At 34.7% G+C, this 15911-nt stretch overlaps 2 protein-coding genes and 1 long non-coding RNA gene across 4 annotated transcripts; 1 reads left to right on the forward strand and 2 right to left on the reverse strand.

Moving 5' to 3' along the window:
- Window positions 1–5137: 5137 nt before the first annotated feature.
- Window positions 5138–7175, reverse strand: LOC138141467 (uncharacterized). The gene is made up of 2 exons (XR_011163162.1): window positions 7008–7175; window positions 5138–6958 (listed from the first exon to the last, which is right to left on the reverse strand). It is a non-coding gene; the product is annotated as an uncharacterized lncRNA (long non-coding RNA).
- A 424-nt stretch (window positions 7176–7599) lies between these two features.
- On the forward strand, window positions 7600–13121 carry LOC138141462 (SET and MYND domain-containing protein 4-like). The gene is made up of 9 exons (XM_069062174.1): window positions 7600–9960; window positions 10014–10420; window positions 11133–11283; window positions 11340–12089; window positions 12143–12323; window positions 12373–12523; window positions 12577–12702; window positions 12758–12920; window positions 12972–13121. The coding sequence occupies exons 1-9, from the start codon at window positions 9869–9871 to the stop codon at window positions 13090–13092; spliced, it is 2142 nt and encodes a 713-aa protein (XP_068918275.1). The 5' UTR covers window positions 7600–9868; the 3' UTR covers window positions 13093–13121.
- On the reverse strand, window positions 13016–15264 carry LOC138141464 (UDP-glucosyltransferase 2-like). 2 transcript variants are annotated; one of them, XM_069062177.1, is made up of 5 exons: window positions 15049–15263; window positions 14377–14986; window positions 14104–14326; window positions 13471–13690; window positions 13016–13422 (listed from the first exon to the last, which is right to left on the reverse strand). In XM_069062177.1, exons 2-5 carry the CDS (start codon window positions 14968–14970, stop codon window positions 13122–13124), a joined length of 1338 nt encoding a protein of 445 aa, XP_068918278.1. In that variant the 5' UTR covers window positions 14971–14986; window positions 15049–15263; the 3' UTR covers window positions 13016–13121. The 2 variants fall into 2 exon arrangements, with proteins under 2 accessions (XP_068918278.1, XP_068918277.1); XM_069062176.1 differs by having other exon boundaries at window positions 14377–15264.
- Between the last annotated feature and the right edge of the window lie 647 nt (window positions 15265–15911).

Raw genomic sequence — 15911 nt, forward strand, 5'->3', positions numbered from 1 at the left:
TCATAGTTGGCCGATGATTTTGATATTTGGTATGGGGGCCTAGATGTTGATTCTAAACAACTTTTCTTAATAACTTTTTGTCGTATTTGTTACATAAAAGGGACTTTACAGGATTTTTTTTTTTTTATTTCCAAGACACTTGATTTTTCAAAACTAAAATTATGTTAGAAATTAGTCTTTAACCAAGCAGGGCTGAACCCCAAAAAATGAAAATTTAAATCCAGAATTGTTTTATCTTCTACAAGAGTCGTTTCACCTATCCGGGGACACACTGTATGTTAGAGACGCTATTAAAATATGCGATTTAAAAAAGAAAGAGCCCAAAATAGTATATTATGTTATGAGGAGCAAAAATGAAGTTTTATGTGCTGCGGCTGGTAGATTGGCTGCCGAACGCAGTGAGGCAAACAAACCAGCCAAAGCACATAAAACCATTTCTGCTACGAATAACATATACTATTTTTTCTTTAAACCTTCATAACAAATTATTTAATGTTAAGAAACCAGGTAGGAATTTCAAATGATTTAGCTATAAAAATAGACTTTAGTATACTTTACTGCCGCTCATCAGCGGAGATAATAACTTTATCTGCCGCTCGTCAGCTCGTTAGATGGCATGACAATGAAGTGACATTTTAGCATTATCAATGCAGCAGGATAATGTCATAATTTACGGACGTTTGAAGAAAAAGATTGTTTATAAATAAATAATATAATAAATTGAAATTTTCAGGTCAATGTCCAATATCATCAAATAAAGATATGAAAAAAGTACTATGGCGGACAAAAAATTTTGAACGACTTGTTATTCCTTTGACATATAAATGTAAAACTGGCTTTATGGTCAACTAACCTCGTTTTTTATTTTTGCCTTTCTTGTCATGTCACCAGTGACAGATTAGTTAATCATAGATTAACACAAAAATTTTGGTGTGCCTATGTCGGCTCACGAATGGTGAACGTGGATGAATCTTAAGGCTCGCGTTTACCTGGGTTTGAAACGGTCGAAAAAGTGAATTTTCGATCACGTTTTTTGAGAAAACAGTACGAGATGAACGTTTTCTCTCTTTACTACATAAATTATGAACATTTCTATTAGTGAACTATGAAGAGAAAAATATAATTTTGTTTTGACGAATTTGTTAAAAAACCACAAATAAAATGCTCTGCTTAGAAGCTGTGTAGGCAAAACGAAAAGAGATATCGAAAATATCTCACGTCATTCACTAGATATTGTTGTGAATGTGACGCAGACGAAAAGTGGTGTTTCCTACTTGAATACTAGTTGAAAAAAACGAAAAAAATGAAGTCATTTTTCAACGTTAAAATTTTACGTTGTAGACAACCAACCCTACATGCTACCTGAGCTAGCTTACGGAAAGGAGACTATACAAGGGACAAATTACATGGGCCTCCTGCTAAGGTATTTGCATTTTTATTCCAAATTTATTTATTTATTAACAACAGTCAATAATACTGCTGCTCCATCAGGAAAAGCTTCATCAGATTATTATATCACCCATCTCTGTCCTTTTTTTTAAGTGGAATAATAATTTCCAGTAAAAATTAAAAAAAAAACATTTGAAAAAGGACAATAAAAAATCCAAAAAATAAAGCCTTACGATTGGTCGAAAACGATGATGAATGAAATAATCATTAGTAATAGGTACAACGAGAGGGTACGAAATTGCCGGAAATTTTCGATCTCATTATACGAGTATTTGTTTCGACGAGTGTCCGTAGCGAACAAGTGGAAATTGTCTGTAATAATAACACAAGGGAGTGAGAATAAATTGAAAATAATTCGACAGATTTTCGAAAACTTGTTGCCAGGCAATAGACACGAGAGCCCGGAGGGCTCGAGTTGTATTCGGCATGACATTTCCACGAAGGAAAATTTCATTTTCAACTTTTACACAATTTTTTTAATTTATACGTATTCTTATGACTCAAAGCGTCGGCGATGTCAAATTGCAGCGAGGATCGAAGGTTTTAAAATCCTAAGTACTAAATTGCAGCGCGCGGTTAGTTTGGGTCTCAATAACTTGATGTAAACTGCAGCGCTTATAATCTAATAAGGGGTCGGCTGATCATTTAGAAATTTTCAGGTAGCACTGCAATTCTCAGTTCATTACGTAGATATATCAAAGGTGTACATGATGCTCTTGAATCGATTCAAATTAAAACTAATCGAAATCAGGATTTTCTTCAGGTGAATGATGAAAGAAAAACATTATAATTTTTTCTTGCCACAAAAATTTGAAATTTTTGTCAACATCGTCAAAAATTTACGCGTACGGTTCACACTGTACACATTTTTTTAAACAATTATTTACTGTTCACGGATATAAAAATGTACATTATGTGCCTCCTTCGTCTCGATTTTTCAAACTCTTTCACGATTCTGTTATAATGCACTTCCTAACCTTATATCCCAATATACTATTAAAATCGTTCTACTGAAAAATGAGGGTTTTTGAGATGTGTCACTTTTCTTGTGCACCAACGATATTTCTGTATTTTAGTTTACGTATAAATAAATATAATTTACCTTCCAATGATTTCGAAGAAAATTTTGTTTCCCGTTACTATTCTCTCTTCCGACAATTACAGACTTTGCAGATGATTAATTAGTTACCTCCTTAAAAGGCCGAGGTAAGGGATAGTTATTATTTATAATCGTCTACCTGCCCACTCCCTGGGGGGTAAAATGACAAGCCCTGCTATTTACTTATTTGGAAATCAGTACCTGCTTCCCCTAAAAGATTAAGACTTGACCGCCGTTGCAATTTGATACTGCCCCAAAGCGTTAACGTAGTTGAAAACAACAAAAATTTTACTGTGGATCAAAAATGAATTTATCAAAATTCGAGGAAGGAGGACAAAATTACAGCGATTATTTTTTCATGTTTATAACTTCCAATAGTTCATCAGCATTTTTGATCACATGTTCAAATCTGTCCAATTGTATCATTATTATAGTGAGAATAATCTAAGTACATTATCCAAGTGAGAATAATTATAGTTCGTATTTTGTTTTGATTTATCTTTAGTGACAACGTATTTTTCAATTTGACAGTAAGTGTCATCAATTGTTAAACATGAACGAAGAACGATTCAGTGCGATAATATATTTTTTTTTTTGTATTTTTGATTTTGTACTCATGAAAAAATAATCCTACGAATACCCCTCCAGAGTGAGAATAAGTAGAAAATAATTCTCCAGATTCTTTCTCAAACTTGTTCCAGATGGCAATAGCCACTCGAGCCCTCCGGGCTCTCGTGTCTATTGCCTGGCAACAAGTTTTCGAAAATCTGTCGAATTATTTTCAATTTATTCTCACTCTCTTGTGATATTATTACAGATAATTTTAGGAAGGTGGAGATGATTGCAGCGATAATTTTTCGATAATTTTAGGACCATGCTAAATTATCGGTGTAATTCGTTCCTAATTGGTCCAATGATTCAAAATACTACAAGCTGATTGGTTGAAATTTTCTGAGTGGAATTGTCATTGTAAAAAACAATAGTAACGGCCGTTGCCCCAGGAAAAAAGATGATGCGATTTTCACAAAATAATCTGATTTTTGAAATAAAATTATGATACAAAACAGACTTCCAGTATGAAATAATAGTATATTATTACATGAGCAAGTACAGAGTAAGTAAAGAATAAAAATCGTTACTTGCCAGTATACCAGTATACCTATAATCCTATACTTTATCTATAGCAAATTTATCTGACTCTAAAAACCCGACTAATAAACCGATAATGTTCAATTATTCACCGAAGGGACACAAGATGAAACCAACCATTTCATTGTAATTTTACCTTAAAAATATTTTGCCATAGGGGTCATTTTTGTCTCATTCATAATTCTTGACAAATCAGGTAGAAACTCCGAACTAATATTCATTCCCTCTTCTGCAGGGAGTAAATGCAGATTTGGGAAAATACAACTACACAATGCTGCTCCCTGTATTTGGTGAATATTATAGTTTTATTAGTCGGGCCTTCAAAATCAGAAAAATGTCCTATACGATCAAATTGTAGGTATGTTATGTACCTACAAAAAATAATAAAACTAATTCTTAGCTCAATATTTTCAATTTTTAAAAATTTAATGTTCTTTTTGTTAAAAAAAAATGGGAGAAATACAAAGGAAAGCCGGAAAATTCGGACAAACTTCAAAAATTATAATTTTTGTATGCACTTTTGATCATAACTGACGACATTTGTAATTGATTCTTTTTTTTTGGTCGGTTTGTTCCCGGGATGGAAATAACTCAATTGAAAAAATGTTTTTGGAAAACTTACGAGAAAAATCTGGAAAAACGCATTCCACCCTAAATTAAAATTACATCCGTTTTTACTTTTGTGTTGTTTCGCGATCTGTCCAACAAATGTAGTTGTTTTATTTCTATACCAATTTATTTCGCTATCGGATTTTTCACTTGAACATCGATCTTGCAATTGAAATGTAAATAAAACACCTTGAGATTAATTGTAATTTCAAATTTAATGGAAGAAAATAAATCATCACAAACTAATTTGCTGAAATTTGGATTGGACAAGACAACGTCTGTCGGGTCAGCTAATAAATAATAAAATGGAATGAAACAACAGTTTGCAGTGCAGCCAAAGCCAATTCAGATTTGGCATTGTGGAACTTGCCTTTCCAACACAAAATTTTATTTTATCTCCGTATTTAGGTACGGAACAGGACAGGATCGTAATCCTCTACCCCCTACTGAGCGTCTGTGACCAATTCAAGGTACCTGCGTCTCTCGGTTTGTTTGACCCAAGGAGGCTTGACCAAAATATAAATTTGTAAATAGAGGACCCACTGTACATCAGCTTCGAAATTTCTTTCAGGTAAACGCGAGCCTTAATCGTTTCGTCTTTGCCGTCGAAATTGCGAAAGTCGCTGCAGCCCCTTGGCTATCGAGTGGTGTAGAATGTAGATACGTACCTATCTAGTTCTTAGAGGTTTAGCATCAACACAAAATCAGGAATGTCTTCATCATAGATGAAACCCAATTTAGTTCTATTTACGCCAAGACAGAAAGACCCAACAGGTTGTATTTTGGTACGCAAATATCAAAAAATTCAAAGTACAGATCAATCCACAATACTAACAAATTATAACATGTATTTATTAAACATAAAATTAAAAGTTTAAAATAAAAAAACTTTACAACTAAAACTGAAGAAGTCAATATTTGATCATTGCCCCATTTTGTTGTACAACCAAGAGCAATCTATTCCTCATGGACAGGCACAGATTTCGATGATAGTTCGGGGGTGCCGCGTTCTGTTCCACGGAAGACACCCGCCTTCTTCCAGAACCTGGACGCCGAACCACCGTCCCAGTGTGTTCCCACTTCCGCATAATGGCATGGATAGTGCCCTTCGATAATCCTAAATTCGTCGAAATTTGCCCATACGACATACCCCTCTGGTGAAGGGTTACTATTTTGGCTTTAGTAAATTCAGATACGGCTGGCATTGTATCACTAAATTATTATTATAAACTTGAGAGACGTTTACTTCAAACTGTCAATTTTTCGACTTAATTTATAAACGTCACAATAACAGTAAAGGGCAGCTTACATTGACATTTTTTGATATGCCAAAATTTGATCGTTCAAAATTTTTTGTCCGCCATAGTACCTAGATGATTTTTTCGCAGTTTATTACAAAATGTTTTTATTTTCATAAAATCTCTTAATTATAAAAATGAAGTCATAACGGCAAGTCCCATTGCGAGGGAACCCCGGCCATCCCGCTTTCTCCTTTTTCTTCCTGGGCGTATCCGAGTTGGGCCCGGTACCTGAGATAATCCTCGCTCAAATTTATCGGCCCCCAAGTATCCCCAATCCGGGCACCGCCTAATCCGATAGGGAGTAGGTCCACGCGGCCAACAACTAATTATAAAAATGAATCTTAATTTTAGTTCCATTTGAAAATTTGCTAGTGAATCTGTAAATACCTACCTAGTCTCAGAAATGGAAGTGAAATCAATTTTGAGTGAAGAAGGGAAACAGTTGCTTGTGTTGAATAATTTTAAGTTTTGTGTGGCAAGGACGATGAAATTCGGTGGGGCTGTGTGAACAAAAAATCAAACTGCCTTGCAAAAGTGTAAACCTTCGGTTCCGAACCAACGAATGTGATCAGCAGTGATCTTATTCATAATCACCCGGAAGAAGAAAATATAGAGAGGTAAGCACTGAGTAATGGCGTCAAAAGAAAAACTCTAGATAATTTAACACACAAACCTGCAAAACTATTGCGTCAAGAATTGCGACAAAATGGTTTTTTGGATGAGATTTTCACTTATGACGTGGACCGTGCGCGGAAGAATCTGTGCCAAGCCAGAAGATCTGTCCAACTTCCTATCCGTATCCCAAAAACTCAACTTGAAGCGAATAATTCTATATCCTGGTTAGATCTCGTTATGCTGTTTATTATAATACGCTCTAACAGTAATTAAGAAATAATAATTGACATGTTTGTTTGTATCTACGAGTATCTATCTAATGTTTTTTGTACATTCTTATGTAAAATAATGTAAATATTTCTAAAATAAAAATGTTAATTTTGAAACATTCTTTTGCTCTGGTATAACCGTAAATAGATAGAATTGTCAAAGGATTACCTCAAGTAGATAGGTACTGAACTCCGATGCCCTCTCATTTTTGCGAAGAATAAATGACGAATGGTGGAAAGAAAGCCTATTCTTGACAAGTCCTCGCAACACATTTTTACGCATTCGTAAAAAAGAGTAGGTACAGTTTATAATGGTAAATGAATTAGTGAACGTTTGCTTTAATTTTGGTTTCTTCATCGTTTCGGAAGTTTTGTGTTTTTGTGTCCTTGCTTGTGTTTTTTGTGTTGTTGCTTGTGTTTCTAACCAAAGTCAAACATGGCTTTCCAATATTCTTTTGAAGAAAAAACTGAAATGATACTGATTTATGGAGAATGTAACAGGGACGATGTACCTACTGGCTACTGAAACTTAGAGTAAGGGGGCCTATGGGAGTTGGACCACGTTACGGTCGTTACCTGAGTTTTCTAAATCTAAAGTGTGGTCGCTGAACGGATGGAGTAATTAAAAGAAAAGGATGTGGGGTTAGTTGCGCAGAACGATATACGCCGAAGCCTGTTTCACAATGAGGCAGGTTCTTTGCCATTTGTCATTGTTATAAGAATATGATATACTTAGTTGATAGACTGAGTAAAATGTTGCATTCATTGACGTGCACATCTTCTCCAAACATGAACACGTGGTCAAACAGCCGAAGCGAGGTTAAAATTAATGATGCCGTCAAATTATTTTTTTGCGCGATTGCACTCTATTTACTTGTTTACCACGTCTGTTTCCAAGACGGTAAGCTCTGTTTACTCGTTGCTAACGATAAACTGGACGGTAAGTAATTTTTGGTGTTCTAGAACGGTAAGTAAAGTTTATTCAAAATTAATCGAATGTTATAACAATTTTTATGTAGACAGAAGTTGAAGACAATATGTGGGGGCACTTTCTGGAAATTCATAAAGGTCTTGTAGTCGGCTTACATGTGAACCAGTTGGTGAATTGTCTTTGTATTTTTTCAGTTGTATAAGTCCAAAAATTGTCCCCAGAAAAAAGTTAAAGGGACGCCACTGGAAAGATGAAATATATCTGCGTTGACTTCGGTTTCGCTCGGCTCATCTGGAGACCTTTTATTAGGTCTACAGAAAAGCGTGGTCGTAACCACTTTTTTGAACAGTGCTCCCTCCATATCCCTCTACGATCTTTCGCAAAATAGGGGTGTTCAACAGACTAACACTGTTACTGTGACCTCTGTTCTCTGCTGTGACCGGTTTTACCACGCCACTTGAATATTTTGTCCGCGCAGAGTTCCCCCACCAAATGTCATATCTCAGCCCGGCCTTATGCTTCGGTTTCCTACAAAGCGGTACCGTAAAATAGCGGCCGTAATTTGACGGCTGTCGTCGGCGGCGAACTTTATTGTAATGTAAAGTAACGACGAGAACGGTGCAGTAAAATACGGCCGCTGTCCAGTTACAATCTATGGGTGATCAGTCTAAGGCACATTGACACGGGGCGTGAATAATGATCGTAAACGTCACTGTCGTGGTTCCACGCCTCATATAAACCACTCAGGCGTGAAATACAAAGAGTAGATTTTCGTCAACAGAACAGAAAACAGAAAAAATTAGTGACTGCTTTACGTGAAAGAGGAATTTTTAAGCCCCAAAAAAAATGTTTTTACAAATCAAAGTATTACTGATGGTTAGAGAGCGTATTTTATAAAATGTCAAAATATGCAGTAAAATCCTTTGAAATATGCAGCAATATGCCGAAAAAAATACTGTCAGAGTTGTCATCTAATTAGGTCGAAATGGCTTTATCATTACGAAAATAATGAGCTCACAGATATGTTGCTAATGTATGGGCAATGTTATCAGTTATCACGTTATCAGAATGCAGCTGCGGCGTCCAGAGAGTACTCAGAGCGATTTCCGGAAAGACACCATCCTGGTCCTAGGGAAATAGACAGGACCGGACTCAAAATTTTAGAAAACAATAAAAATATACAATCAATTATCTCCGTTAATACAAACATTTTACTAAGAAAATTTAGGCTAAAATTCTTAAGAATAATGTATGGTACTATAGCGGACAATAAATTTAGGCCGGCAAATTTCTGACATTTCAAAAAAGTCAAAGCAAGCGACCATTTATTGTCATTATGACTGATGTGTCAGTTTGTCAAACTGAAGGTTTTCAAGCTGTTTAGCGTTTCCTTCGCCCTTTTCGTAACTTACAGATCATGACCCATTAGCATAACTGATTTGTAGTAGCACTTCTCTCTGGTGCACGCTTCTTTTCCCAATTTTAATTTTGATTATCGCTGTCACGATGACAAGAATGACAAAAATCGAAAATGGGGTTAGTTGAACATAATGCCAGCTTCACATTTTGATGTCAAGCCAATGACAGGCCGGCCTAAATTTATTGTTCGCCATAGTACCTCATGTTACAAGGAACGCCTCAACTTCGAAAACACCTGTATATACTCTCGTGTCAAAAATGGATCACTCCCTAGGATTTAGGGATATGCGTTACTAGGTTGCCATAAATTTGGTTAGGTTGGAGGCTATGTGGTTTCTGGTGACAAACAAAAGATATCCCAAAAATGTAAGACAGCAAATTAATTGTACCTAACAGTTGCAAATGACTAATTTATCGCTAAGTGATAGATGATTTTTCGTTTCACAATCAATTTTGGTTACTGGCGGCATATTTATTTCGATTTAATCTCTCAATTGAAAGTAACCAACCTTAGGCATTCAAAATAACTTTTGAAAATTCTAGTTACACAACATGAAAAACGTTATTTCCCTAAAAGTTCGAATTCTAGGGAGTAATCCATTTTTGTGACGGTCTAACCAAATTTTGAAATGACATTGACGACCAGAATTTTTTGCTCGCGACAGTAATTTCTTTCCATATTAATTTATAGGTACTATAAAATACCTACTGCAGAATTAGGTACTGTTATTTTGTAGCTTTTACATCTCTGCTTTTACGTAGGTACACACACCATTTTTGAAGGTATAGTTCAAATGTACAGTAACTATTTTGTGTAACTCCATTTTGAGAGAGTTCTATGAATCGAGTGGAAGTTTTGACATGTTTTATATTTAACCTATATAATATACGAAAAGGATATTATTTATTAAACTTATTTAATTGTCTGTCTGAGACGTACCTAGTAATAATTCTTACATGATCATCTGTATTATTCTTGTAGTTCATAGCTTTGTTTTAAATGTTTATATAACCTATAAAATTGAAAATGGATTGTTTAGTGGCGTTGTATATCGAAAAGTTTAAAACGATTGAGGGCAATGTTTTTGAAGTGTTTACAAAATTTTATGACACAGATTTGTAAGTATGGTACCCAAATATGATATTTGTTTTCAAACTGCTTTAATTTTTAGAACGCCAATACATTCATGGTTAGAGAGTCAATTTAAAAAGAAAACATTAAAAAATAATACCATATCAGCTTTACATAGGCGAGAAGGCAATGTTTTCTATGCCAAGAAGAACCTAGTAAAAAGTTTAGAGTTTTACACTAAGAGTTTGTGTTTTGCCACACCTAACAGTAAAGAGTATGGATTGGCATTAGCTAATCGATCAGCTGTTTCGTTTGAAATGAGAGAATTTCATAATTGTCTTAAAGACATTGAATTGTGTTTCAAAACAAATTATCCAACAGATTTAAAGCCAAAAATTTATATACGAAAGGCAGAGTGCTATTTTGAATTGAATCAGAAAGAATCCTTAAGCGAATGCATATCAGAGGTGTTTAGTTTTTTGGAATCAGAAAATATAGTAGATAAAGGTATGTTGCAACATTTTTTATTTTCATTCAGTTTATAACATGAACACAACTGTTTCTTTACTTCGTTCAGTGAGAGATTGGAAGATTTTAAATTGTATTAAATTAACCCAACACTACAAAATGCACTAGAATATATTAATTAGAGCATAATTTCAGGACAAAAATGTTACTGCTTGAAGAATTTATTTCAAATTTTACGTGCGCTAGGTGTTACTTTCTCTACATAGAATTTAGTGATTTTTATGTCAACCAATCTCTCGCTGAACAAACTATAAATAGTTTATTTTAATTGATACTGCCTCTTACATTTGGTATTATTTTACTTTTTTTTTAAATTAAAGTTAATTAAATGTGATGTTAAAAATTATTGTGACATTTATTTATGATCATTTTGTTTGATAATTAAACAATCTAGGAAAAGTGTGTACATTACCATATTTAAGCTTAAAATTTAATGGTGTTACAACCTTTTTAACTTCATAGCTCCTGAACATAATGCTATTTTTACTTGAAGTTTGGAACTACTGCACTGCACAATTCCCACCCGCCCGCCGAATATCGCTCTGACCTTTTAAAAACATAAATATGCATAAGTAGCATTACTTGTTCATATTTGATTTAAAATAGACTGATGTTTTTTATACAGTTTTTGTATTATTTATTGTATTGTATTATTTATTATTACTTTATCAGTTTCATTATTTTATTATAGACAAATTTACAATGAAGTTGAATCATATTGAGAAAATGAAAAATACACAGGCAAAAGTTGACAACTATCAAGAAAATTTTCACGAAATTCCAGAATTTCCAGATGGGGAAAATAAATGTTTGGGGTATGCATCTAACAAAGTAAAAATGAGGTATGTATTATAAAAAAAATATTCAAATTGGAGGTTTATTAAGTATGGATTTTCAGTTATAATAAAAATAGTGGAAGGCACATAGTAGCCAGTACAAACATCCGACGGGGGGACATTCTTTTTATCGAAAAAGCGTTTATTTTTGCTCCAGTTTTTAAGGAAAACAAAGAATTTTATTCATTTAAGTGTTACAATTGTTTGAAGGATATAATAAGCAGCGTGCCGTGTAAATTTTGTACAGTTTGTGTATATTGCGACGAAAATTGTCGGGACTTATCATGGCAGAAGTGTCATAAGTGGGAATGTTACGGGATGCAGGCAAATATTTGGTTTGATTTAGGCATTGCTTTTCCTGCGTTTAAAGCAATGTTGCAAGGAGCTTTGTCAGGATTTGAATCCTTGGAATGCAGTTACGAAGAGGATCTGAAGTGTTTCGGTGACAAGCAAGACAACTACCGGTATTTCAACAGACTTCTTTCAAATATATATAAAAACAAAAATGTTGCACCATACATTGTTATGGCAGCTATAGTAATTTCGTATCTGGAAAAATACACAAATTTCTTCACGTGGTTTTTAAGACAACCAAATTGTCCTAAAAAAGATTTAGATAATTTGATTAAATATGTTGGAGGCCTTATTACTAAACACATCGCTCAATTGGCGTGCAATTCCAGTACTATCGAACACTGGACGTGCTCTTCGTCGGATTTACTTTTTCCAGATGTTCTTATAACGATAGCTTGTGGAATATTTCCATCCGTTAGTATTATGAACCATTCCTGTAGGCCAAACGTAACGAATTAGTAAGTTACATATTAAGTCTCAGTAGAAAAATTTATAAAGAGACGTTTTCTAGTTTCATCTGTGATACTATAGTTGTTAAAGCTTTAGAGGATATCCCGCAAAATGAAGAAATCTTCAATTGTTACGGAATCGATTATAGAGGAATGGTAAGAGAACAGAGACAGTATGCTTGTAGAAAGTTGTATCACTTTGAATGTAAATGTGTAATTTGCTCAGACCCCGCAAACGAATTGGTAAGCAAATAAACATAACAATGATAATAATTGTATCACATTTTTCAAGGACATGCTGGACAGTTACTTGTGCCCAAAATGCAAGGGGTTAGTTCCAGAGATTAATAACACTGTTTTAAGTTTTTGTGTTAATTGTGGTGAAAAATATCATTTGAAGCCTTTTCGGAAAATCAATAATGAAGCACAAAGATACCTTGAAAGTATTTACTTTTGAATTGTCTAATTTTAAGATTTGTTAAATATGTGATTTTAGATGATTCCCCAAATCAGCTAGAACTTTTAATAAAGAGTCTTAAAATAAGAGAAAAAATTCTCTACAAACACCACAAAGATTTTGAAGAAGTTTATTACAGATTGTATAGTTTTTATGTTGAAAACGGTGAGCCGTGAGTTTTCGCTAATGATCTTCCAAATCGGTCATTTTTATATTTTAGGGGATGCGGAAAATATGTTTAAGTATTTTCATTTGTGGTTAGAAAACGAGAAAGCTCGTCGAGGGAGCAATTCGAGAGGTATTGGAACAAAGCTCTATGAAGCTGCACTTGCAATCCTTCATTGCTTACAAAACGGTCACCAAAAAAATTGCACTAATCTCAAGTAAGTTTACTTAGATTTTACACATCAATACAATAAACAGGGAGTTTTTAGGGCTTTTCTACAAAATGTCGAGTATATGATTAAAGAAGCCAAGATAATTCTAAATTTGTATTATCCATCATACATTACGAGTAGACTGAACAGAAAAATACAATTTATATCAACTAAGTAATTTCTACGGTCAATACATTTTTAACGAAATTAATCTTTTTTATTTTTCACGTTACTTCTAAAAAGATATTTTTTTATTTTAAAAATTATTTTGAAAATTATTTTGAGGGTAATTATCAGTATAAACAAAATAAAAATAACGATTCCGCCCAGAAAACTAATAACATCAACAAGGTAATACTGATATAGTGGTAAATCGATTGCCGGTGATCTCAAATGCTTTGCCCCTTTGTGTCGTATTACGTACTCCGTCCACCAAATTGCTTTTTCTAATCCTGTCATTGCTTCATCGTTATACAACTCTGCAATTTGTTTCAGATTTTCTTTATACCTGTAATCATGTTTTTGAAAGATGAACGCAACAACTTGGAAAACTTACGTAGAATTTGTAGAGACGTCCAGTATTGCGGCAAGAAATTCGTCTTTTTTTAATTCCGCAGGTTTCAATTTTACACCGAGACGTTTGCTTTCCATAATTTTAGCATTATTGCCTTGATCTCCGTAAAATGGTAACCCGACGATCGGAACATTATAATAAATAGCCTCTTCTATAGACTGAAGACCGCATTGTGTAATGAAGGCTTTGATATTTTTATGCGCTTTAAATTAAATGTAATAATTAGCTGGAGGGAGTAAAGTACCATTTAAGCGTCGTTTTCATGGTGGCTTTATAAGCGTGGCTCGCTCGGTTAGCTTGGCTTTAGAAGAGTCGTCTTCATTTTCATTGTGGCTTGCTACTTCAAGACAGCCACGCCAACGCGCATGCGCTATTGAGCGAGCTAGCGTTGAACTGTCACATCAGCTGATTTGATTATGTAGTTGAGAGTTCGAGCGCATGCGCAAGCTTCCAAAGCCTGAGCGTGGCTTTGAAAAATAGAAATATTTCCTATTCTAGCAAAGTCCGAGCCACGCCGCGGCGTTTTTTAAAAGCTGTGCTCCCATTGGTCGAGCGGTTTTCAAGCCGAGCGAGCCACGCTTGTAAAACTACCATGAAAACGACGCTTTACATTACCCATAATTGCTGTCTGAGGGGCCCATTCCACAATTTTCACATTATCTGGCTTGTCGGATATTTGGTCGTTTTCAAATTTCCAGAGTACATTGTATGGCAAATCAGAAAACGTTTCCAATATCGTATCTTTTAGTTTTTGACTAATTGATGCACTTTTTACATTTGTTCCCAAACTGAAGTAAACGAAACCATTTTTAGAACTGTCTAAATATTCTTGAATTTCCTTAAATTGTCTTTAGCTACTAATACAAAACGTTATTCTGTGTTACTTACTCCTGGAAGAGGTTTTGGTTTTTGTAAGTGAATTCCGCCGCCTACTTGCACCGTCGCTGGTACTAAAGGTCTGATGTTATGAAAAATCGGATTTACGTTGATAAATAACATGCTCATGTTTTTTTGTATCTCCGCTACTGAAGGTACATCATCACCGAAGTATTTTCTGATCGTGGTGTCTTCTCTGGGGTGTAAGTGATGTTCGCTGTACCATGACATAAACCACATAAACAAAGTACTGAACAATCGTTCCCAAAATGTCAAGTTTCTGTAGAAGGGTAGATCGTATTCAGGATACAAAACTGGATGAACAGGATTGCCGACAGCGGCGTGTATTCTTGAAGGAGCATCTAGAGAAATCAGTCCTATGAATGGAATTTGGAACCACCATGAAAGGGACATTTGTGTTGGATAGATAGCTTCTACCATTAATAAATCGAATTGCTCTTTTTTATTGTGTATTAGAGCTTGCACTTCCGGATGTGACAGTTGTTTGTCCGCTGTAACATGCAAGGCTTCCATGTACTTGCTAAACCGAACAGCTATACTTTCTTGAGAATTTGATAAGAGTTCGTCAGTTTTGTGAGACTTCATTATTTCGTAAGATACACTTAAATCGATTTCGGTTAAATTTGTCAAGGATGGATCTTTCATAGGATTTGTTGTTAGTACCGTGACTTGGTGTCCTCTTAAAGAGAGTTCCTTCCATATTGGTTGAAAAGCCAGTTGATGACTATATGATGGGGTAAAAACTGCTCCCAGTATTCTTGCAGCATCACTATAATTTATTAAGTGTAGCAGAAATATGTAAAAATATTTTTTAGACATGTCTGTGGCAAAAAGTTCAGACGTGGTAAAGATTATTTGGTGAACTGAATGATAAGGTTTTATCGGGTTCGTAAAGAGTGTTTTATAAAACATAAGTGCCAAGCAACAAGCAACCATTTCTGTTAGAGATAAAAAAATATAAGTAAACTTTATCGTGACTTCAAGATGTGTAATTTTATTTATTCGTTAGGTATTCAAGTTGATTGAGTTTTTCCGCTTTTAATATTTTCAACTAAATTATTTTGTGTATTTTTAACTTACCCGACCAAAGGTAGGTAAGTTATTGTGTTCGGTCCAAAATTTCGAATTGCTAATTTCATCAGATCTTTACGTTTTGAGGTCCTAAACACGTTAATGAAGTTTTTAGAATGATGTCTGTCTGTGCGTCTGTCTGTCCCACTTTTCGTTCTCCCACGATTAGTCAAAAAGGCTTTGACCGATTGCTTTCAAATTTGACCAACACAAACTTACCCATGGTCTTTCGAGTTGAAAAGCTTTTGGTGTCAATCGGACCACGGGGGGTGGAAGAGGGTGGGGGTAGGTAGAAAAAATAATAAGGAAACATGGACATTTGACTTTACCGTTTGAAAGGGCATCTGTTTTTATGTCGAAAACGATGTTTACCATTTGCGGATTTTTCCAATATGGCGGACTTATAAGGTTATTTACGTCTTCATAGATCGACGGCGATAACTGCTGAAACTTTT

The sequence above is a fragment of the Tenebrio molitor genome, chromosome 1, assembly GCF_963966145.1.
Source record: "Tenebrio molitor chromosome 1, icTenMoli1.1, whole genome shotgun sequence".
In the NCBI taxonomy this organism is placed as follows: Eukaryota; Metazoa; Arthropoda; class Insecta; order Coleoptera; family Tenebrionidae; genus Tenebrio; species Tenebrio molitor.